At 57.3% G+C, this 22,522-nt stretch overlaps 2 protein-coding genes across 2 annotated transcripts; one reads left to right on the forward strand and one right to left on the reverse strand.

Moving 5' to 3' along the window:
* The first annotated feature begins 117 nt into the window (after positions 1-117).
* On the forward strand, positions 118-10,716 carry TGME49_247290 (hypothetical protein). The gene is made up of 6 exons (XM_018780814.1): positions 118-293; positions 1,066-2,625; positions 3,483-5,244; positions 5,845-8,807; positions 9,566-9,624; positions 10,065-10,716. Exons 2-6 carry the CDS (start codon positions 1,379-1,381, stop codon positions 10,184-10,186), a joined length of 6,153 nt encoding a protein of 2,050 aa, XP_018634952.1. The 5' UTR covers positions 118-293; positions 1,066-1,378; the 3' UTR covers positions 10,187-10,716.
* TGME49_247300 (hypothetical protein) lies at positions 10,611-22,404 on the reverse strand. Its single transcript, XM_018780815.1, has 8 exons — positions 19,684-22,404; positions 19,224-19,344; positions 18,754-18,814; positions 18,396-18,470; positions 17,685-17,824; positions 16,443-16,524; positions 16,120-16,187; positions 10,611-15,368 (listed from the first exon to the last, which is right to left on the reverse strand). The coding sequence occupies exons 1-8, from the start codon at positions 21,731-21,733 to the stop codon at positions 15,254-15,256; spliced, it is 2,712 nt and encodes a 903-aa protein (XP_018634953.1). The 5' UTR covers positions 21,734-22,404; the 3' UTR covers positions 10,611-15,253.
* Between the last annotated feature and the right edge of the window lie 118 nt (positions 22,405-22,522).

Below are 22,522 nucleotides of genomic sequence, written 5' to 3' on the forward strand. Positions count from 1 at the left end.
GGAGAAACGCGGCTGCATGCACGCAATGAGTCTCGGCGCAGAGACCCGCGCGAAAGGTCACTGTTTTTCGCAGAACGCCAGCTCAGTTTTTTCGCTGAGAAAGGCGAGACGCGAAGCAAAGGCAGCGTGTGTCAAAGCGTTTGTGTTGTGGTGAAGTCACGTTTTCTCCCGAGGAAACAAGCAAAAATACGGCTCAAATTCCTCCTCTCCTCGCGGCTCTCTGCGAGAGGCGCAGTCTGAGGCTTTGCCGAACAGGCGCACCTGCCTCATCGCAAGAAACGCCGTTGCCACCGGTACGATTCTTCTTCTCGCTTCTTCTTCCCCACTCTCCCTTCCGCTTGTCCTTTCTTCTTCTCTTCTCCTCTTCTAGTCTCCTCCATAAGCGAGCCACCGCGGAAAACGAGATGCCTGCTGCACCTACCTGGGGAAGGCTTGCTCGCTCTTGTCAGCGTCACGAAAGAGCTCCTCTCTCCTGAGTCATGTTGTCGGCGTATCAGTCTGCTTCTTCTAGGGAGGTTCTCCGCGCAAGAATTCTCGCAGGAGAGAGCTCCTCTCTCTGCCTTCTGGTCGACGCTTCAGTCCTCTATTTTGCAGGCCCTCCCTTCAAGAAAAGTCTGTCTCTCTGTCGCTCAAAGGCAAGGACACTGTGCGTCTCTTCACTGCATCTCCTAGCACGTTCAGTTATTCTTCTGAAGCAGCTCAAACGCGTGGACCCACCTCCGTTTTTCGCGTCATTTCGCTACAAATGCATCTATCCATACAACAACAGTTGCATATACATACATATACATACATATACATACATATATGTACATACATATACATACATACATATATGTACATATATATATACATATACATACATATGTATATATATGTATATGCAAATGGTTTTGTAGATATGCATTTCATGGATATTTCTTTGTCGCTAGGTAGGCACCAAGAGGCCGGAGGCCTGATCGACATTGGTGAAGGCAGGTGTCTTGTCCTGTTGTGTGTGAGGGGAGCGTCGATCCCCTTTTCTGTACATCTGACTGGTCCTTCGCCTCTTTGTCTTTTGGTCAGGAAAGGGACGTCAACAGGGACTGAGAGGCCTGCGACTGGAGACAAGCAGCGGCACGCCGAGGAGACGCGACAGACAAAGGAAGTCTCTCAAAACGACCTCTGCTCGCGAGGCCGATCCGCGCATGGGCCGCGATGTGAGACTCAGCGCTCGCGGAAAAACGAAAATGTTGGCGCATGCGCTCGACGCGCGTCCCGACGTCTCAAAAACGCGTCTTTTCGGGAGCTCGCGTCGGGTGTAGGTACACCTGAGGACGCAGGCGCGCGGCAGGGCGGGAGACGGAGAGACTCCGGAAGAAGAGAAGGCGGAGAAGGAATGGATGCAGGGAAAGAGTCAAATAAGAAAGCAAGCGTTTTCTCGGGCAGAGTCGAAGGAGAGACAAAAGAGGAGCGGAGGCGCCTCGGAGCGCGTCCGCGCGTCGAAGCGAGGTCTTCTGCTCCCCCACAAGACGGGAGCCAAGCCCCAAGAGGAAAATCGTGTTTTCTGTCCTGCTTCTCCTCTGTAGTTCTCCCTGGAGTCGCGTCTCTTCTCTCTCTATTGCGCATCTGTTCCTTCTCTCCGTTCATCTTTTCCTTCTCTCCGTTCATCTTTTCTCGGGATCCGCCAGCTGTTTTAACGCGACCTTCTCTGTGCAGAACTCGCTGTGTTGCTGCTGGAACGATGGCGACGCCTCTGCTTTTGCGGCGCCACATTGGCAGTCTCCGTGGGTTCTTCGCTTTTCTGTTGCTCCTTTCGCGTCCCCTCTCTGCCCCAGTTTCCGATGCCTTTTCTCCCCTTGATCCATCGCCCCGGCTCTTCTCCGCTGTCGCAGCGTCTTCTCCCGACCTCGAACAGTCGTGGCTGGGATCTGCCGCTTCTTCTGACTCTCTTTCTTCGTTTCTGTCTTCACTGTCGTCCTTTTTCTATCCTTCCTTCTCTTCCTCTCAGTCTCCCCTTCTGTCCACCACTGCGACATCTTCCCCTGCGTCCCCCCCCTGCGCCTTTTCCTCCTGTCCTCCACAGCCTCTCTCGTCAGCCTCGGACACCGGCGATACCGGCGCGAATATGTCTGTGCCTTGGTCGCTCTTCGCTTCATGTCCTCGCTTGATGTCCCCTGTGAATGCCTCCGACTTCTCTTCTTTGTTTTCGTCGCATTTGCCTGAAACACGCGAGCCCCCGACGCCTCCACAGGCTTCGGCCTCTGCTGCTTCTCCAGATCACTCGGTTGTCGACCGAATCACAGCTTTTTTCTCGCCTCGTGAGCGCGTCTCTTTTCCGCTCCACGGTGTCGCCAGCTGGTCCTTTTTCAGTCTCTTCGCGCTTCTACGCAACTTGCTTGCCCTCGCAGCTTCCACCATTCTGCTCCTTTCCAGAGCGACGCTTGCTCTCTCTCTTCCTCTGCTCTCTCTCCTCGGATCTCTCCCTCACTGCTTCGTCTCTCTGTTCTCCTCGCTTTCCCTCGGCGCCATCGTGACGCTCGCCGCAACTGCAGGCTTCCTCACTTGGTGTTGCCTGGATCTGACCAACATGTCGAGAGTCAATCTCTACTTTTCCGGAGCCTTCATGGGCGCCACACTGCAGCAGTAAGTCTTGCTCGCCAGCTGCTCACCTGCCTGAACGGAGTTGATCCCTTCTTCCCTACCGTGGCAGAGATGTCGGCTAAAGCTTCGTGAATGCCTTTTCGCGTGAGACTTCAGTTTGTGCGTTTCTGAGGTTCTGTCGCGATCTTCCGTCCTGAGTCTTGAGACTCTGTCTTATGCATGCTGCTGTTTCGCCACGATACTCCTCCGGATATGGTGCACGAAGGCAGCGCGGCGGTGGATCTCTGCTCTCGCTGAAATCGCGGAGACACCGACGCTGCAGGTTCGAGCCTCTTCACCCGCCTACAGACTCTGTCATGTCTCCGCCGGCCCCCGAGCGAAAGACGCGTCGCCGGAGCTGTGCGGGAGATCCAGAGCTCGATTCTTGCGCCGCGCGCGTAGACACTACGAAGCAGTGGAAGCAGCCTATGCTAACCAAGTTCTGCTGCTTCTCTGTCTGTTGAGAGCGACTTCGTCGACTTGCTGGAAACCAGGCGGAAGCGCCAGAGTGTGTTTCCACGGGTGCTTTCTTGCCGGCGACATTTGAAGTTGGACAAGTCGAGTTGAGGATTTGCCCGTCGTTCGCTCTTTTGTTTTTTTCTCGCTCTTCGCCTGGTCGCCTCTCTGCCGCGGCTCTGTGCGTCTCTCCCTCCTCTGGTTCGAAGGCCGAACGCTGGACTGGCTCTCCAGGGCGTTGTGTTCCCCTGAAGGCGAATTCGAGTACACAGCAGCAGACACACACTGCCACTGGACCGTAGACTCGGCAGGCTCTGTCTCTCTTCTCTCTCTGTCGCCGTCGTTCCAGATTCTGTGTTTTCTCTCACTTCTTGTATGTTCTGTGCGTCCGGCTGTCTCTGCAGGTGCGAGTTTGCTCGGCGCTCCTATCGTCCGCCTTTCTACGTTTTCTCCACTCTCCTACAACATTTCGTTCTCTATCTAAGCGTCTTGCCGCGAGCGCGACACCCGGCGGCTGCGTCCGACGCGCCTGAGAATCCGAAAGCCTCGAAGAGCGCCTTCTCTTTGCTTGCACTGCTGCGGCTTCTTGCCGGTGTCTGCACAGCTCTCCGCCAGCTTCTTTCGCCTGCCGGTCGGTCTCGCGTATCACTGTTCTTTCAGTCTCCACATCTCCCCAAAGACACCGAGGCATCTCTTGCATCTTCCTTCTCGTCCTCTCCGCCTTTTGCTTCCTCTTCGCCTTTTGCTTCCTCTCCACCGTTCTCGCGCGTTTCTCGTTTGTTGTCGGCGTCTCCGCTTCTTCGCAGCTGGGTCTTTTCGTCTTTTTTCCGGAGGGTCTCTGCGCGCCTGGCTGCTCTCTGCATGCGCCTGCATCTGTTTGTCAACCTCCCCCAGCGCCCCGCCTTGACTGCGCACCGACAGCTGCTGCAGCATCCCGGCTCTGGTGCAGTGTCTTCAGTCGACTGGCTTTTTCTGCCGAGTTTCTCCATGGCGGCGCATGCCAGAAGGGTGGCTCGCCAGGAGAGGCGGCTGCACGCAGCGACTGCCCCCAGCCTGCGCCTGTCCTCTCGAGGACGCAGCAGCCGCGACAGCGCGGAGCGTTCGTTTGCAGAAGACGGGCAGAGTTTCGGCGCGAGAGGCAAAGCAGCAGAGAGGGTCGGAGGCCGCGCATGTGAAGCGCGAGAGGCGGCGCATGGCCCGGAGAGATACGAGGCGGTCTCCCACAGTTCGGAGAGCCGCGCAGAGACGCTGTACTCGCAGCCGCGCGCGCAGATGCCGTCTGGAGACAAATCGAGGCTGGTTCCGCTGCAACAAGCAGGGAAGGAGGAGCCTGCCTCGTCGCTGCATGCAGCGCTTGGACGAGAAGGCCTGGCGCGCGGGGGCAGTGAGGGTGGGGCCGAGCGACGCGAAGAAAAGGGGAGAAACGACTACAGAGACGATCCGCACAGTCCGCATCTGTTCTTCCGAGGCCTCATCTTTGTTGTGGGAGACGAGTTCCTGACAGGCCTCGGGGGCGCGCAGACAAGCTGGCGTCTTTCGACGCAGGCGAAGCAAGCCGGAACAGACTCGAGTGAAAGAGAGAGTGAAAGAGAGAGAGAAGGAGAGAGAGAAGGAGGACCCGAACGAGAGAGGGGCATAGATCGGACAGGTGAGCGAGGAGACGAGCGCGAAAGAGCCGGAGAGAAGGGATGCTGGAGCAGACAGACGGAGGAGGCTTCTCGTCTCCGAGGAAAAAGTGAGAGAGAGGAGAAGGAGAAGGACCTGTTTCTTAACGCGCCTTGCTCTGTACAGACGGCCTCGATCGTCGACGCAGCGGCGCGCGCGGGATTCATCTGCTGTGTCGTTCGCCTCAGCTCGCATCGCGCGGGCACTGCGAAGGCCCTCCAGGCCTTTCTGGGCAACCAGGAAAGGCGAAGAAGAGACGCAAAGGAAAGGAGACAGCACCGCGGATGCTACAGCCGAAACGAGAAGAGTGACACCCGCGAGCGAAGAAACGGTTGTGTCGACCTTGGAAGCGCGGCGACCAGCGGCGGCGACTTGAGTTGCGCAGCCAAGGCGTTTCCGCCAAGCGAAGAAGAACGAGGAGAAGCCGACGAGCTGCTTTTACCTCCTTTGTCAATGTGTGGCGCGGGCGCGTTAGTCGAGGATCCAGTTGAAGAGTTGCGGGTGAGAAAAGCGTTGTGAGCCTTCGTCTGTCTCCTCTCTTGCGTATTTCTCGGCAACGCCTCTGTCGGGGAGTCTCCTTCTTCGCGCGTTCTTCTGTTTGTCTCAGCTCCCCTCGGATGGGACAGCGACGGGCCTTCCTCTCTCTACACTGTTTCGAAGAGTCTCGGAGCCCTCATGGATAGGCGCGTTGTGCCTGAAGCGTCCGTGGACGCGACGAACGTCGACGCCTGCATGCACTTAGACTCCACATCCTATTTTCCTGCATCAGAAAAACGTTTGAGAGGTGTACATGCGAGGACGAGAGTCAGACGGTATCTCTACGGAGCGTGGTGCAGATAGACGTGAGACACCACGGACGCCTAGTGTATATGACGCGAGAGAGACCCCACCAGCAGTTCGTCCGTTCAACGACGCTATGTCAAAAAACGGTCAACATGCAAGTAATACATCTGGACTGATGTAGAGGGAGAGGATCCAACGTCGACGTACAGAGTTATGTTTGGGTATCTAGATGTCGGCTGTTTGCCGGTGGAGAATGGCGTTCGATTCCCGCATATTACCACCTACTATGTTTTGTGTTCCTGCTGCGCTTCTCCCCAGCTCGTCATCTCTTACGTCCATTCCCTCTGTCCTTCGTTGCCGATGGCGGCCATCGGACTGTCTCTCGGCGGCAACACTCTGTTGCGCCTCCTGTCTCCGTTGTCTGCGCCGGAGCCTCCGTTTTCGCCTCCCGGCGCCCTCGCTCAGCAGGCCGCTGCCGCGACTTCAGCATCTGTCTCCACGCGCCCCAGCGGGTATCTGACACTCGGACGACCGCAGGCTCCAGTCCAGGGAGTGTATCTCCAGCCAACGCTCCTCCCACCCGCCTGCTGTTCCTGCTGCGACGGCGACGCGCCTTTCCCTTGCGCGACGACGCTCGCGCGCGTGCAGCGGGCGGCGGCGAGGCGCGCCAGGGCCCCGTGCGCTCAGGCGGAGACGGAGCGGAGGCGTAGGCCTCTGGACACAGGCGACGGAGCCGGAGGACCGCATGTCTCGACGCAGGAGACTCGCGGCCTCAGGGAGACTCCACCGAACCCAAAGAACCGGGAAGGCAAGCAAAAAGAAGACGAAAAAGGATGTGTGGCGTCGGCGAGGGGCGGCCTTGGTCCAGGCGCGTTTGGGGGCTCCAAGGAGACGCATGCAGGTGCTTTGTTATCCAGCTTCGAAGCGCCGACCGCGACTCGGTCCCGGTCTTTATCTGCGGAGTTAGGGTGTCCTGAGGCGCCTCGGTGCGTGCAAGGGAATGCACGTGATGAGCGCGAAGATGCCGTGAAGACGCAGAGACGCTTGGCGGAAGAGGTCTCTTTGGACGCTTGCGAGCCGAAGCCGGGAGAGGGAGAACAGCCGGAGTCCTTCGTCTCCTTTGTCGCGGGAGGCGGTCAGGCGGAACTTCCAACCGCTGCGGGAGAACCAGATGATGATGCGCTGCAGGGCGATCACGGGCCATGTCACGGTGGTGTGTCTCTAAGCGACGACGCAGACGCCTCTGGGGAACCTACAGGCCGGCCGCTCCGAGGGCGAGGAGTCTCGAATGCGATCGGAGGTTGTTTTCGTCGGGAAAGATGGCCTCCTCTCGAAGGGGATTCAACCACAGGTTCAGGCGAAAAAGCTCCCTTGAGAGAAGGACGAAGTGCGACTGGTGCGTCTTTGGCCTCAGAGCCGCAGCCAGGCTCCGGACCTCGCCCTCCGTCACCACTCGCCGAAACATCTGCCCAAACGCGAGATGAGTTCTTCAAGAGCAGAAGCGACAAGGTCGTGGAGTCGGAGGATCGCGCTGGGAGGCGAACCAAGCGAGACGAGCGACGCGGTGTCGGCGCAGCACCGTGTATGCGAGGGACGGCGGGGCTCCCGTTTCCGCGGGTCTTGCCGTCGAGCGCTGCGCTCGTCTTGCCGGCGGCGCCTGTCTCTCCGGCCCGGCGGAGACTCGAGACCGACGGGAGAGGCGGAAACGGGAGAGAAGCGAGGGAGGACAGGGCGAAAGCTGGAGCCGAAGTCCGCCGTGGTGCTTCCGCGACCTCTCTGTCTATATCGGCGACGGGCGCTGCGGCGCTCAGCTATCTGGGGGGTTTGTGGAGCTTCGCCTCCTCCGGCCGGACTGTGCAGAGGCCCGAGCAGCGACCGGATGTCTCCTCGGCCTCGATGTCCAGGACGTCCCTCTGGTCGGAGATAGGAGCCGAAGAGGCTGGCGGCGCCGGTCGCGAGCCTGCGGAGGCCGCTTCGTCCAGTTCCGCCTTGGGGACTGTCTTCCCGCCTCCGGGCTCCGGACACAGACACCCTGGGCGGACCGCCTCCGCGCAGGCCCCGCTGTCTCTGGATGTGCATGCAGGCGAGGTTCGCGGCGACTCGGGGCGAGGTGTCTCAGTCCCCGTCGCCTCGATCCTCAGTGCCGTCGTCTGTGTGGGGCCTTTCCTCGAAATGCACAGATGCAACGAGCGACGGAATGCTTCTTTCGCGGGGCTCTTCGACTGGCTATCGCTGACCGGTCTCGCGACGGACGGCATCGTCTCCTGGCTGCACGGCCTTGTAACGTTTCTGTCCAGCTTCTTCGAACGGGGTGCCACGGAGGGATCCCCAAGCCCGGCGACTTCGAGGAAGCGCGGAGAAGCGAGTGGCGAAGGTCCCGACGATGACGTTCTCTACGCGGATCCAGAGGCTTTGTTTTCTTTCCCCGTATCTGGGTCTTCTCTCCCTCCTCCAAATATCACTGGCGAGACCAAGGCAACGTTTGCGAGTTCCTCCCAGAGCGTCGGCAACGCGTCTACTTCTGCCCGTGGGCGGGTACAGGAACAAGAAGGAGACACGCTCTCCCGTCGCTCGGTCGGAGATGCCCCCCGAACGCGCAGTCTCATGGCCCTTCCACCATCTCTCCCCGCGCACTTCTGCTGTCCCTGCGCCCTCCAGCGGTGGCTCGCCGCCTACGCCGAGGCGCTCTTCTTCGAGGGCGCCCCCTGGGGCTGGGGCCCTGGTGAGGTGCGCCCCGCGCGAGCGTCGGGCCCCAAGCGTGGAGACAGAGGAGACAGCGGGAGCGCGCGCCAGCCGCTCTTGGCGTGCCAGAGTAGCTTCGAGGTCGATTGCTGGCTGGCGGAAAATGCGCTGCGTCTCGACAGAGTCGAGCTGCTTTCACCCTACACGCGGGCCCCCGGCTGCGGCCGGACGAGGCGGCGGCCGGCGCGCTCGTGCCCCCGACCCCGCGCCGGCGCGCTCCGGAGCCCAACTAGCTGTGCGGAGGCGGAGCACGTGGGGGAGGCAGAGGGAGCGCGGCGCGGGCCGCGAGACACGGCGGCGGACTCGGAGAGCGAGGGCGAAGCAGCTGAGAAATGGTGGGAAGGCCGCGAAGTCCACAGAAAACAAGGCGTCTACTGGAGGTTGTCTAGGAGGTATCCAGGGGGCGTCTCCGAATTCTACGAGGACTGGTCCGTCGGCGGGGCGAGGCTGGACAACGTCCCGGTCCCCACTCTAATTTTCATGTCGATGGACGACCCCATCAGCGACTTTGGCGCCGTTGACTTGTTCGCCTGTTGCCGGTGAGCAGGGGAGACAAGGAAGTTGAGAAGGAAACAGAGAAAAACGAATCGCACTGAAAAAACTGAGGGCAGGGCTGTTCTCGTAGACACGACGAAGTGGGCTACCTAAGCGAGGACGGCGACAATTGCTCAGCTCGAACGTAAATTTTTGTCTTTAAGATCTCCGCTAGATCCACACCTCAGGTCTGCTACCAATGAGGGGCGGAGCCTCGAAAGAGGGATTGCCTTGCGGGGTTCGAGACAAGCGTCCAGTAGGAGACTTGGCACAGAGAGTCCACGGCGAAAAGCTGAGGAAAAGGGAGAGGGAAGAGAGGGGAGAGAAAGGAGAGAGACGACGAGGGAGAAAAGGAAGCGAAAGGAAGGAGACACAGGGAAAGGACGCACGGGAGGAAATGAAGCTGCAGACAAGACAGAACGTTGTAGGATGGATGGTGAAACAAAGAACAGTCGTTTCTGAGAGGGACAAGACAAGACGCGACACGTACCACGCTCTCGGGAGAGCACAACGAGCGTGACGATGCAAAGGCAAAACACTCTCTCTCCTGAAAGAGAGGTTTAAAAAGTCCGAAGAAAGAGAAACGAATTCTCAGACAGAAAGTCACGACAAACTGCAGAGAGGGAGAAACAATCACAGATTGGGCGATTCTGGCTTTTTCTTGAGTCGAAGTCTACTCCAAGGCGCGTCTGTCCTTTGGCGCACTCGCCTGACGGTACTTTCTGCTCGCGAGTCTGCTTTCTCTCCCCGCATTTTCCTTCAGAAATGCCAACGTCGCGTTTGCAATCACGCAGACGGGTTCGCACTGCACGCACCTAGCAGGTTAGCTCTACGGGCACAAAGCGGGAGGCCTCCGGGGCGGTATCCCTCTCTCAATATGCGTGTACATCAGTCCAGCGATATCCGTGTCTGTGCATAGAACCTAAAACATTTGTAAGTGTCGACACCACCTACAACGTTTATGTACTTATAGCCGGGAGTTATCATCTCTTTCACGGTTTATTCGCGAACCAAGTCGTGTACATAGTCTTTCGTATAGGCAGGTAGATTGATTGATAGATGGATACGTAGATAGATAAGGACACACAAGTTTAGGTCGTAGATAGACTACGTTTCGTATAAGCATATGTATATATATATATATATATATATGTTGTATTCGTACACCTGTTTGTACAGGCTTGGCAGAGCTGTTCTCTCGCGAGTATTCGTGGTCCGAAATGCTTGTTTTGCATTTCTTGCTACTTCTGTTTGCGTTTCAGGTTCAAGACCACGCGTTTGGTTCGCTCGGGCAGCTGTCGAGTTTCTAACGAAGGCGCTGACGAGTTGCACTTGGCCGCTGCCTTCCGCGCGGCATGGCTCTCAGAGCGAGGCCACAGGGTAGAGCGCAGGGACTGCATGCAGCTTGAAAGCTGGCAGCGAGTCTGCCTCGAAATCTCCGCGGCGTCGCAAATGGTGACACGTGTGTTCCGTGACGTGGAACATCACATTGGCACACCTTGTATACAGCCACTGGTTTTTCAACTAAAAACGTTGAATCTCACCATTCTTGGTGCATTCAGCATTTCAACCCTCCGAGGCTGTGCATGCAAAGGAAGGCGCAAGCCAGAGAGGTTTTTCATCGCTCAGACCTATTCTGTGGTGCCTGATGTCGGCTAAGGCTGACGCCGATGTTTCTCGGTCGTTTTAGGGAAAGACTCTTAAAAAGCTTGTGTGCATGTTCTCTGCTTGTGGTTATTTAGAGATCGCGAACGACGGCTTTCGCGCTCGCGTGTAGAACGAGCTGTTATTGTAAAAAAAGTGTAATTAGCTGACTGCTGTGTTTTGGGTTTGTAACCAGAGATACTAGATACTGCGAAACGCAACGATCAGAGGCTAGCTCGTGACGTTCTTTGATGTAAAGCAATCATGGCGGACTTATATGTCTGTATCTCATAACTGAAGTCGTATTCATTGATGAGATACAGACAACCAAGGTTTTTGTGAAAGCTACGCATGAGCCGCATTCGGCATCGTAGGTGCTATATGCGTCTGACTATTCGATTTCAGTTATGAGAGGTGCAACCACACTCGCACTTTGGCAGAGGCGCATCGAAGTTTAGAGACCCTTACCGAGCGCGCTACTATGGTTCGTGGTCGTGTAGTGTACTGCTGCTTCGCGTGAGTTTATCGGGTACGGGGTTCTCGGCACATGAACACACCCCGCATATAAGTCTTGCATGCAGCCTGCTCTCCCTGGGACCAGCCCAGCGGCAAGGCGGCCGGCGGCGCCGAACTCTCTTAGGTTTGAGTCTCTTGGTCTCGCAAGACAGACGAGAACAGAATTCGCCACAGGCGATTCGCTTTGCCGCGCGAACACACGGGAAAACCCTGAGACCTCCGCTGGTCCCTCTGAAGCCAGAGGGCTGTGTGGGTTCCTTCCCCATCGATTGGACGGGGAAAATAGTATTCGACGCCAGCCGGCCACGTTGTATCGTTCGACATCTTTGTGATATTCGTATGTGGTTTGAACTCAGTCGCAAAACCCTCCCTCCCTTGAAATCGTCTTTATGTTTCCCGGAAGCAAAACACGAAATAGCGCCGTGAGCCACGGACACCTGAGCCGGCACTGAGTCTCAGGGTCTCCCACAGACTGGGACAGACGGGAAACGCATGCGAATTCCCTGTTTCCTACTCCAGCTCGGAATCCCTGCCCCTCAGTTTCCCCGAAAACCATGCAACCTGTGATGGTGTCCTTTTTCCCGCTCTGCGGGGACCGCCCCGCTGCTCCACAGGCTTGCAGCCAGCCGGCAAGTCCCTAACAGATCATCTCAGGAAGACAACCGACAAAATGGGAAAATGCCGCGCTGTGCGCAACCCGTGCCTTCTTTCGCCCAGCTCGGACTTTCTGCCAGCGAAAGCTTCGAGAGCTGACACCTGCTCGCACGGGAGCGCGTGTCGAACCAAGCGCTCCCGCTACGACGTCGGAGGTGTTTGTGGATCCACCCGCCGCTCGCAGGGGGAGTTGGACTGGAACACAATGTTCATTTTTTGCGAGCAGCTTCTCTAGGAAGCACTTCGCTGGCCCAGATTGCAAAAATTCTCTGACCGGACCGACGTGGCCGCCACGACTTGTGCAACGCATGCACGGCTGTCACAGCGTCAGACTCGCGTTTCTACGTTCCACACCCTATTGTGGCGGAAAAGCGTGGATTTCCATCACGACAAGCAGTGTTCTCTTCCCTCCCCCATTCTTGCTACCCTAACCTCACGAGATCCCTCACACGCAGTTCGACTGCACCCCTGCATACCTGCGCGCCTTTTCGTGCGGTGTCCACGCTTCGCCCGGCAGGGCAGGTCCCCTTTCCACAGAAAAGCCTGCTCAGTGCGTCTTGCATTGGTCGATTTTGCCGAACGATCACTCCTTCGTTCGGTTCTCCTGACAAAGCCTACGAGCGCCGCTCGGGGCGGCTCTTAGATTACCGGGCCTCCCTCGCGGAGAGCCCGGAAGGAATCACTTGTAGACAGGACACACGTTTTCACGAATCTACTACCTGTGCGACTGGGCCTAGACATAATAGACAAGACAACTCCGAGCCGCTGTGGGCTCTCTCTGCACCTTCAAGGATCCACATCGGATCCCCGCCAGGCATGACTGTCGCTGCCAGCCCTCCTCACGGGGCAATGACAACATGAAGTCTCTGACTCCCGCCTCTCTCACACCTAAATGTCGACGGTGCGGCTCTCTCGCTCCTTGCAACTGGCAAGAGGCGTCCGCGGAGAGACGCAGAGGCACTCGGAAAAAAACAAAGCGCATGCATGCAACGCCTTCGAGCAGACGCCGCGTGCCGCGTCGTTTCGCGGGTTTGCTTTGAACGCTCCTCGACTACGCAGAGCAAAACGCACGTGGTGTGTCCACCTCTTTACATAGATGTACGCCAATCTTTTCGCGAGATAGCTTGGTGCATATACTCTGTAGACGCAAGGCTCGTGAACGCACGCACAGAATGTTGGACTCTCCCGGCCAGAAAAAAAAACAAAGCAGTCTGTCCCTAAAGGGTAACGCGCGATGAACGGTGACACTGGAACGGCGTCGTCTTCCCCTAGTTGTCGGCACCAGCCTGCGGGCGGAGAGCGACTCTGGCGCGCGCGCTCTTCCTACTCAGCCTGCGTCGAAGTCTCCGGAGTCGGAAGGCGCCTCGCGGGTCGCGTTCGACACGCGCCTCTCTGGCGGGTGCGGCAAGATCAAAGCAAAAAACAAACCGGCAGCGAACGCGCTGCACAAATGAGGATCGGGTGCCTCCTGTTTCGCACGGCGAATCCGCCATGCTCTCTATTTACACAACTGCATGCGTTGCCACGCATGCGCGCCCCCACACACAAAAGCCATAACTCGCGCGGACGCACACTTACACACCGCAAGAAACAACGGGATAAGCCCCCTCTATCTATACAGTTTTCTTCGAACATGCAGACTGCATAGACCGGACGTTGGCGCGGCTTTGGCGGCGCACTCTAACGCCCTTTTCGACACTCGACTTCTCCTTGCGCCCAGAACGCCGCCTTTGATTGTACGCCCCCCCGTTTTCGTCACCGTGTTTTTTATAGCCCCCACGCCTTGAGTACACGCCCATTGTGCGAAACTTTTGACCCGATTCCTGACGCAGACTCTAACGCGCGCGCCAACAACGAAAAGGATTCAAACAAGAAGTAAATATACACACGTTAACACGCGTATATGTGGATACATAAAAATGCATCGATAGTTACAAGCCGACCCACACGTCGACTCTTGCACATCCGGGCCGGCGTCCTGTGTCCGGCCCCGCAGTCGCTTCCACCGATTCTTCGTCCCACACAGCGGCAACACAAACTCTTCTCGCGGAAGGAGAGGCTCCTGTCTCTGCGTACGCCAGTCTGCGAGAGGATGACCGCTAGAACGACGGAACTGATCGCAGTCGGATCTGACGAACCGTCTCCTCTCACTGTATTTAGACGAGAGTGAGTAACTCCCTGGCGCGCAAAAAGGTCTGTTCCGCTCTCTGACGCATCTCACGTCTTCAGGCTCTTGTCCAGAGGCGGCCTTCCACACCGCTAGGACAAGTGCTCTCGCGCGAGGCGAGACGGATTCACGAGGAACATCGCGACTGCGCTACTCTCTCCTCGGTGCGCTACGGAGAGAGATTCGGCGAAAAATAGGTGAGGGGACTCCGGAACAGTGTCGCCTCCTTTTAAGGTCTGACAGTGCTCTTCTGAAGAGTCTGGTCGACCCCACTGGAGGCTCTATGGAAGACCTTTCTGCAGGTCTGAGAGGCTTCCTCTGAAAGTTTCAGAGGCATCTTCTGAGCCTCCGAGACCCACCTCGTTTGAGGGTCTATTCGGTCTCCTTTGAAGCTCTGAGATGCTTCCTCTCTGGGTCACAGGATGGGGGCTCACACGGCACGAAGCAAAGTTTCATGGCGCGCTCTGGCGAGTTTCCAGGGCGCGCAGAGGCGAGTAGCCGCGAAGTCGGCCGACAATACAGAGCCGCATGCAAGCGGAGCAGAAAAAAGCATTCGGAAGATTCTTTCATGTGAAGAACGGAAGCGGCAGACGGACGGAGCCAGCGGAGCTGAGTCCAATGAACGCGACCCGGAGGATAGCTCTCTGGGTCACACACCTGCCGCGTTCTGCGCCAGAGCGAAGGCGGCAGACGAGATCCTTCTCCCTCGGGTGCTAAAAAATTTAATTCAAAGAGGCGCATAAAAGTCCGCAGAGACCCCGAGATCGGGGCTCTCCGCAACACGGCGACACTGGGTCGTGCAGCCCCCAGGCGCTCTGTCCCTGCCTCTTTCTCCCCACTCCCAGGCCTTTTTCGACGGTGGGCTCGCCACCCCGAGAGCCACGAACGCCCCCCCCAATCAGGCACTCTCCCCCCGACGTCCGAGTCTGTGCGCTCTCTCGCAGGTCTGTGCATTTTTTGCCTTCTCGGTCTAGTCTGGGTGAGTGATTTGCCTGCTCTCTCATTCTCGGAGAACTGGCGGAGACAGAACGGTACTTGGAGCAAGGTCAGAGGTTAGTGTTTACGACACAAGTGAGGCCCCGGCGCCTCACCGCTTGCCGGAGGGTCAGAGCAAACCCGGAGATGGGCAGCTGCGCGCGCGCTGGGCGTCGTCGCGCAGCCCGTGCGCTAAAAGGAGGACTTTTAGCTTTCCGTCGCGAGGCACCTTCCCCCACAATTCAACTTTCTCTTTCCCGCACACAAGGCATGCAAGAGCCTCCGCTTTCCGAAAGAAGCTCGAGGCCCTTCCGCACACACGCGCCGCCTCTGGAGGCTCTCCAGAAACCTTCGGAAAGAGACAGGAGACAGAACGGGCGCGAGACGCAGTCCCTGCAAACCGGAAGATGTCTGCACGCGGCAGGAAAACGCTCGCGCCTCCTAGGACTCTAGGCATTTGTAGGGAGAATCGGCCCCACGAATGCCCCAGAGCGCTCACTGCGCGCCCTTAGACAAGTCCGAAAGCTGTGCGGCCAGCACACTCTCTTCTGCAACGAGACGCTCGACAGCTTCCTCGTCTCCCTCAGCTTCGTTGAAATCATCAAAGTAACTGCAGACAAGGGGACAACACGGAGTTCGTCTACGGATGAAAACGCATCTTTACTGTAAAAACAGGGAAGGGGACGACCAGAGTCCAACCAGAGTAAATAGCATCACAGACGCATAGCGTACGTACAAAACCACAGTCCGTGACCCTTAGGATTGTTGTTCTGTAACGATTTACACGTCGTGATGTCGTCTTCTTACGTGAGGAGGGGGGCCTTAGCCAGGACAAACAAACGAATTCCGACAGGTAAAAGTCGAAGGAAACTCCCACCCAGCGCCCTCCCAGAGGACCGTGGCCGGAGGCCCAACAAACAAGATCCAACAACCAAGGAACTGGAGACCTACGTCGTATGCGGCTAAGACCGACGTATGACAGTCCCGTGTACTATAGAGAGAAATATTGGCGCGTCTTCGCATGCATGTAAAGATGAAGATCTGTACAGCTGTCAACAAGTTGTCCAGTTCTTGGCTACACGAACAGGGCGTTGTGCTCCACAAAGAAAATTCAAGGAAAAACAGGTATGCTCTTCGGAAAAATTCTTATCAAACAGTCTACCTACTCACACATCTATGCATGAATATCTATATAAATATATGTATATAAGATATATATAGATAGATATATATGTGCGACAGCAAGCAAAGCCGTTGCTTCGCACGCGTAAGCGGACTGCTGGCTGAGAAGCAAGGCGTTCAGGACTGCCGACAGGCAGTTGAGCCATCGGCGGGGGCAGCTGTGAGAGCTGAGAACTTACTGCGACACCATCCACGAGATGAAGTTGTCGATCGCACGATCATGGAGAAACTGTGCAGACTCAATTTTCTGCAAACATGGCAACAGACGTATTTCAGGTTTCAGTTTGTTGAGGTTGTCGCCTCTCTCGACTCCGAGAACAGGCGCGGCGCTTCTGCGCGCACAGCTGACAGAGACGAGCTCCACGTAACGTTCACAGGCCACCACCTCAACGGGAACAGTGGCGGAAAGCATGTCACAAGACGGGCCTCGAGTTTCGGTGTGACGTGCGTTTTCTACCATATTTAAGGCGAGTTTCCTTCCGCAAGAGGACCCATGACCTACCGCAATGCCATCTCGACGATAAACCTCAACTCGCCCTGTAGGTACACTCTCCAGCACTCCATTCACGAAGTCGAGTGCAGTTCTGAACGCATGCGCAAAGGCAGAAAGGACACAGCGCATAAGCAGGATACACGCCAATTTTGCTTCGCAAAATTTCTCCCCTCAAAAAACCAAAACGACACTGGCAGCCTCGAACTTAAGGAGATACGATCGAATCCGCAGATCATATACTTCTTCGCATGGCATAGGTTTGGAGGCTGAACAAATGCTGTTTACGCCTCACATGTATGGATATAAGAGTCGACCCCTCTTCCGTGTAACCAGGACTGTTGTGGAGCGAGAAAAACGAGAGGCTGGACGCCAGCACATGCACACAATGCATGTGTAGACGGTACAGACTCCACGCCAACCAGGACGTCTCTGCGTGGATGCGCGTCCACTGTTCTGAAGGTTTTCTTTCCTACAACTACTGCCCCCCATGATTCCAGAACAGAAAGAGTCTACGAACGGACACGGCGGTGACTTTTTGAAAAAAACGGGGCGGCAGATCACGGTAGAAACAGACGCTGTGTTGCTAGCGCTCCACATCTTGTTGGAGCAATATCAGCTGGATGGAAATTCGAGGTGCCGCATGCTTCAGCTGCATCTCCTGCGCCGTTTTCATTCGTGGACACCGACGGAAGACGACTCCTCAGACGCTGGAATGATCGGCACCATCGTAAGCGCACTGTCCGAGTGATCACAGAAAGCGCGAGACGCAGAGAACCCAACAGAGCACGCGACGCAGTCCAGAGACACTCTCAGCTGTGAAGGTCCTCGAGGACCACAGAAGAAAGACGCGCTTTGAACTGGGACTCTGTGGCGACGATGCTCTTCGGAAAACTCAGCGGAGACATACCATTTACACATGGGAGAAAGCGAACAGACGCTGCAAGCGCGAATGGACGTCAAGGACGCATGCACGGTGCGACGACGCGCACGGATTCACCGTTGAGCCACAATGGGTCCCAGATAATCCTATCCTGATTGTCTTTGTCCTACAGATACGTCGTGTCAAACGGATTTCCCTTCTCCACCACTTAATTCTCTCAGGTAGGCGCTGCGAAGTTCCTGGAACTGGGAGTCGGTAAACAACGACCGTCAAGCTGTAAACCGGTCGTCGAACAGCTTGCAGAAAGAAACACAGAGACTTCTGTCGAAAGCGGTGCGGCAGAGGGAACCGTTCTCTAGGGAAGAGCTTACATGACGCATGCCCTGTCGTATTTGTTCTGTTCGAGAATGTCCAGCATCCCTTGAATGACAGACGGCTCCGCCTCGACGACCGCATTGAGATGCTTCTTCCCGTGGTTCAAGCCGACGTGCAGAAGAGACACCGCCGCCTCCTGGACAGAACACCGACAGGAACTCTTCCCGAAGCCTTCGCATGCAGAGCCTCTGTGTTCGGTGTCACCCACACGGCTAAGCAGCGACGGCTTCCCTTCGCAAAGGTCTAAGGTCTTTCGGGTTTCGTCTTCTGAGGTGAAAGACTTCCCCCCCTTTGATCTTTCCCACAAGGGCAATCCTCACTTTCTAACCCAGCATACACACCGGCACAAGTAAACAGATCCTCCGTACAAAGCTGGTCCTTGACGGCACGAGCATCGTCGCTAGACCCCTCCGCTCTCCCCACTACATGCGACACAAAAACGAAGCGACAATGACTGAAGACTTCCCTCCTGCGGCCTCGTCAGCACGATCACTGTCTGACAGGTGCAGCCTCAGTTCTTTTTGGGACCCTACGGACGGAAAGAGGTATGCACAAAAAGGAAGAAGAGAAGAACGACGAGCGATGCATACGCGAGCAGGAAAAGCGAAGAGCAACTTAGAGAGAAAGAGACACACTCCGGGGTTTGCGTCTAGTGAAAACGGCTTGTCTGGTCACCTCCGACAGTCACCACCTCTGTGCCTCCTTACCCTCCGAATATCGACGGGTTCCGCTGAGTGGAGGATCTCCGTCAAACCGCGAATCAAGGGAACGACGTAGTCGGTCTGCAACACCAGACACAAGGTCCCGGGAGTCTCCCTGGGGAGGAAACTGTAAAACCTAGGCCTCCTCACATTTCCTATTCCTTTGCACATGCACTGCAGCGCCCGGCACCCCGATCAAAACGCGCCTCGGTCCACGCACAACACCCTCCAATGCACACAGATCAAGCAGGTGCGTACCGGACAGGGATTGGCTATGAGCCCATCTGTGCATCTAGATTGATATTCGGTGACTCTTTTGGTGTGTTGCCTCATCTCCTTGATTGTACGACGCGTCCTCAATTACCTGCTGCGGTGGGCCGGCAGCCAAGCTGGCGACAAGAGCAAGAGCAGCGCAGTAGACACCCCTGAAAATACAAAAGCAGCAGAAGCGAAGCCAAAATGACTGCGCAGTGCAGGCGTCCATGTGAGGCGTGCAGGGCACAGGCGACGCATGCTTTCTAGTTCCTGGTTTCAATGTATCAGCGCAATTGGAGTTGTGCATAACAAATGCGTTTTTTCCAGTGAAATGCCACCGGCTTTCCGTGTCTATGCCTGCAGGTCTGTGCAAACGCTGCAGACGCGCAAACAAGACCCCGGACCTCCACTGGTGAGGCTTGAGAACGCAGGAGACACAGGCCTTTCCACGGGGCTCTGTGAAGTGCATGCAGCCAGAAGTCAAAAATCCTAAAAACAACTCTAAATCCTGGAGAGTTCGTGTCACGTGCAATACAGCAAAAAACGAAAGGGAAGAAAAGTGGAGAAATCCACACTTGCCTGTGAATCGTGCGTCGCGTCTTGAAGCAAGAGGCGAGGAGGTCGCGAAAAGCGTCGCCCCCGACGGCCACAACTGCGTCTGCCCAGCAAGTCCTCACGCGGAAGTTGGAGCACAGAAGTGCTGCGCAGATCCAGGAGACACAAAACGAGGGGAACCTTACGGAAAAGATTCTAGACAGAAGCGGGACACTGGACTGAAGGACCGTCCGGAGATCCCTCGTTCTGAAACAAAACAAGCATGCGTCGCAGACAGTGGAACTCAAACATGGCGCAGTCTGGCACTGAGATACTTGGACTTTGTTTGGCTTGCAGAGAAAAGAGCGCTGAGAGACTCAGAAGCATGAGTTCAGTCTGAGTGTGTGAAGTTGTGATTCACCTTCCAAGAATTGATTACCACTCAGTAATTCATACTTTTGGAAGTATGAAACTTCAACTCTGTAACTTTTTATGTGTCTCATACCGAGGATTTTCAAGGCAGGGATAAGTATGTCCGCGCCATTCTCGTTGAACCTCGCGAGCCTGTCAGATAGCACGCCGTCACCGCGGTCGCCGGCCAAGTCGGAGGCGGCTGACGTTTCTAGAGGCCCTGCCCCAAATCCTCTGGACGCGCCGCCCGCGAGAGCGCGGTCCGCTGCATGCGACTCGAGGCTGCCTGTCTGGGCTCCGAAAGCGAAGCTTTCGATGCCCGGGAAGAGTGGCTCACCCCCTCCCTGCATGGCGGCCGCGCGCCGCCTGGACCTGTAGGCCTGAGCGCCCTCAAACGCCTCGAAAACGAGGCGAATCAACAGGCTGACGATCTCAGGGGCAACGCGTTCGAGTGTCTTGGCTGTCTCCTCTTCTGCGACGGCGCCGCAGAGGTCGAGGGTGTGCTGGGCCGTCTTGGGTCGCTGGTCCGGAGCAGGGGCCATTGGCCCGCGAAGCACGGCCTCCAGAAACAGCAGCAGTGCCCAGAGGCCCTCAGCCACACTCGCGCGCCGGTCGTCCGTCGCCGGCAGACGCAACGCCGCATGCTGCTGCTCCACTTCCAGTCTCATCAGCGCGTGAAGCACCTCAAGGCCCCCAGGGCGAAGGCCGGGAACTCCAGAAGGCGCCTCCCCCGCCCCCAGGTTTCCTTGCCCGAGAGACGTCTGTCCAAGGGTCGTTTGCCCACGGGTCCCGAGCATGTCATCCATGATCGCGGGGATGGCGCGCGGGAGCTGGAGGAGATTTCCGAGAAGCCAGCCGCCGGTGCGTAGTTGAAGCGCGGGAGAGGTGCCAGGGAGAAAGCTGGGATCGACAGAGGATGAGGGTGCACAGTCAAGGGGTGGGGCTTGGGAGTCTAGCTGAAGCAGTGCGTCCTGCATCGTTTCCAGCGCGACTGAGACTCCTCCCTGCTCAATCAGGCCTCCCTCCAAGTCCGCTGCGATGTTCCCCAGCGCGTAGACCACCTCGTGCTGGATCTGTCGGAGACGCAGGACCAAGGGAGGTCCAGCGAGCCGGTCTACAGGTCCTGCTTTTTCGATGACCGCGCGCAGACGCCGGAACACCGAGAAGAGCAGCGGCAGCCAGCACTGGACAGAAGCTTCGGGGAGGGGCTGGGCTGCCACGGCGGCAGCGACGCAGCCACAGGCGTGCTGCAGAAGGCTAAGAGCGAACTCGAGGACGAGAGGAGACCCAGGTTCTCCCGGCAAGTCCAGGAGATAGGTCGCCGCGTCGAGAGCCGCTGGCACGACCTCGCCAATCGATTGAACGAGAGAGGCCATGAGCACAGGGCCTGGCCCAGTGGTTCCCGGGTCAGGGTTCGCAAAATTCAAGCGGGGCTCCAGCTGCGGTCCCGTGAGGAACGCGCTCGGATTCTCTAAGAGGTCGGGGTAGCAGGCGACGAGCTCGTGGAGAAGCTTGGTGAGGAGCAGCGCCTCCTCGTGGACCGGGAGAGGACGGGCGCTCTCGCCATCAGTAGCAAATGGCGGGAGGGGAAGCAGAGCCTGGAGTCGCTGCACAATAGGAGTCAGCGGCTGAGGAAGCGGCGGGGCCTCCAGAGGCATGAACTGGCGCCTGCGAGACGCGACCGCCTTGTCCCGGTCCGAGCGACGCACACGCAGAAGGCTCGAGTGTCGGGAGGCCTGGTGAAGCGACGAAGCCGTCGGCCGAGAACTCTTGATGCCTTCATGGTAGCGGTGGCCAGAAGCAGCGCGGGGCTGCTGGGATTGTGGAGAGGGAAGGAGGGGGGAAGGTACAGACCCGATGCCGACGCCGACGCGCGGGACATCAGCGAGCCCACCGGCGCTCTCTCTCCAACTACCCCCGTGATGAAAGGCAAACGGAGAAGGGGTGCCTGCCTCGGGGCCTCCCGGAGAGCCCCCTAGAGGGCCTTCTGAAAAGAGTGTGCGCGCAGGCACGAAGAACAACTGGCTCGGTCCAGACACCGGGTCCGGTGTTGCCGAAGGGGAAGCTTCTGCCGCATCAGACTTCTCAGCACCGTCACAGGAAGACGGTGGGTCGCCAGCCCGGTTTGGATACTGAGACTCCATGAGCAAAGGAAGAGAGGAAGAAGAACGCACGGGGCACGCACTCTCCGGTGCTCTGTGACTTCGTTCAGTCCGCGAAGGCAGCTCTGGTCATTCTGGAAAAAAGAATTGGCGACGAGCATATATAATCGAGGCTCGTTGTGGGACGGAGATGCGCTTCTCAAAGCCTAGAAGCTGCCATGAAGTGGCACGGCGCCGCGGCTGTCCTGGGCATGACTCAGGTGACTTTTGCGGTGGTACAGAACCGGATGCAGGTTGGCGGAAGAGTAACAGTTGCTCCCTCGCACCGGCCACCCTCCGTGGAAAAGTCGGGACAAAAGGAAACAACGGAAAATCCGAAAGTTACGACCGAATTTCGGAGGTAGAAGCTCCTGGGCATTTAGCCAACACGAGAAGTGGCCGACCCAGGCTTCACCGGAAAAATCTCAGTATCGCGAACGATGCAAGGAAAATGTACGCCATAAAAAGGGGGAGGTAACATGTGCAATGGTTCGCGTCGCTTTTTTTCTCACTCGGCCGAGTGGAAACATGTGCTGTGATGCGTTGGGTGACTAGGCGTGCCAATTTTTTTCCCCTGTTTCACCCCCCGGTGAACAGCAGCGAACAGCACAGGCAGGGAGGTCTAGATGTGGCGCAGCAGCGACTGGTTTTTCAGGGGAGGGAGGCTCGCAGCGTACTCGGGATGACTTCAGCTCTGTCTTTCGCCCACCACTTCGCCCGGAGTGAGCAGGTTCGGGGTACGCGGAGGAGGGTGGCTGAAGACCACCTCAGTCGCCTACCCCGAACACTTGC

Source organism: Toxoplasma gondii, chromosome XII (assembly GCF_000006565.2).
Source record: "Toxoplasma gondii ME49 chromosome XII, whole genome shotgun sequence".
Classification (NCBI taxonomy): Eukaryota; Apicomplexa; class Conoidasida; order Eucoccidiorida; family Sarcocystidae; genus Toxoplasma; species Toxoplasma gondii.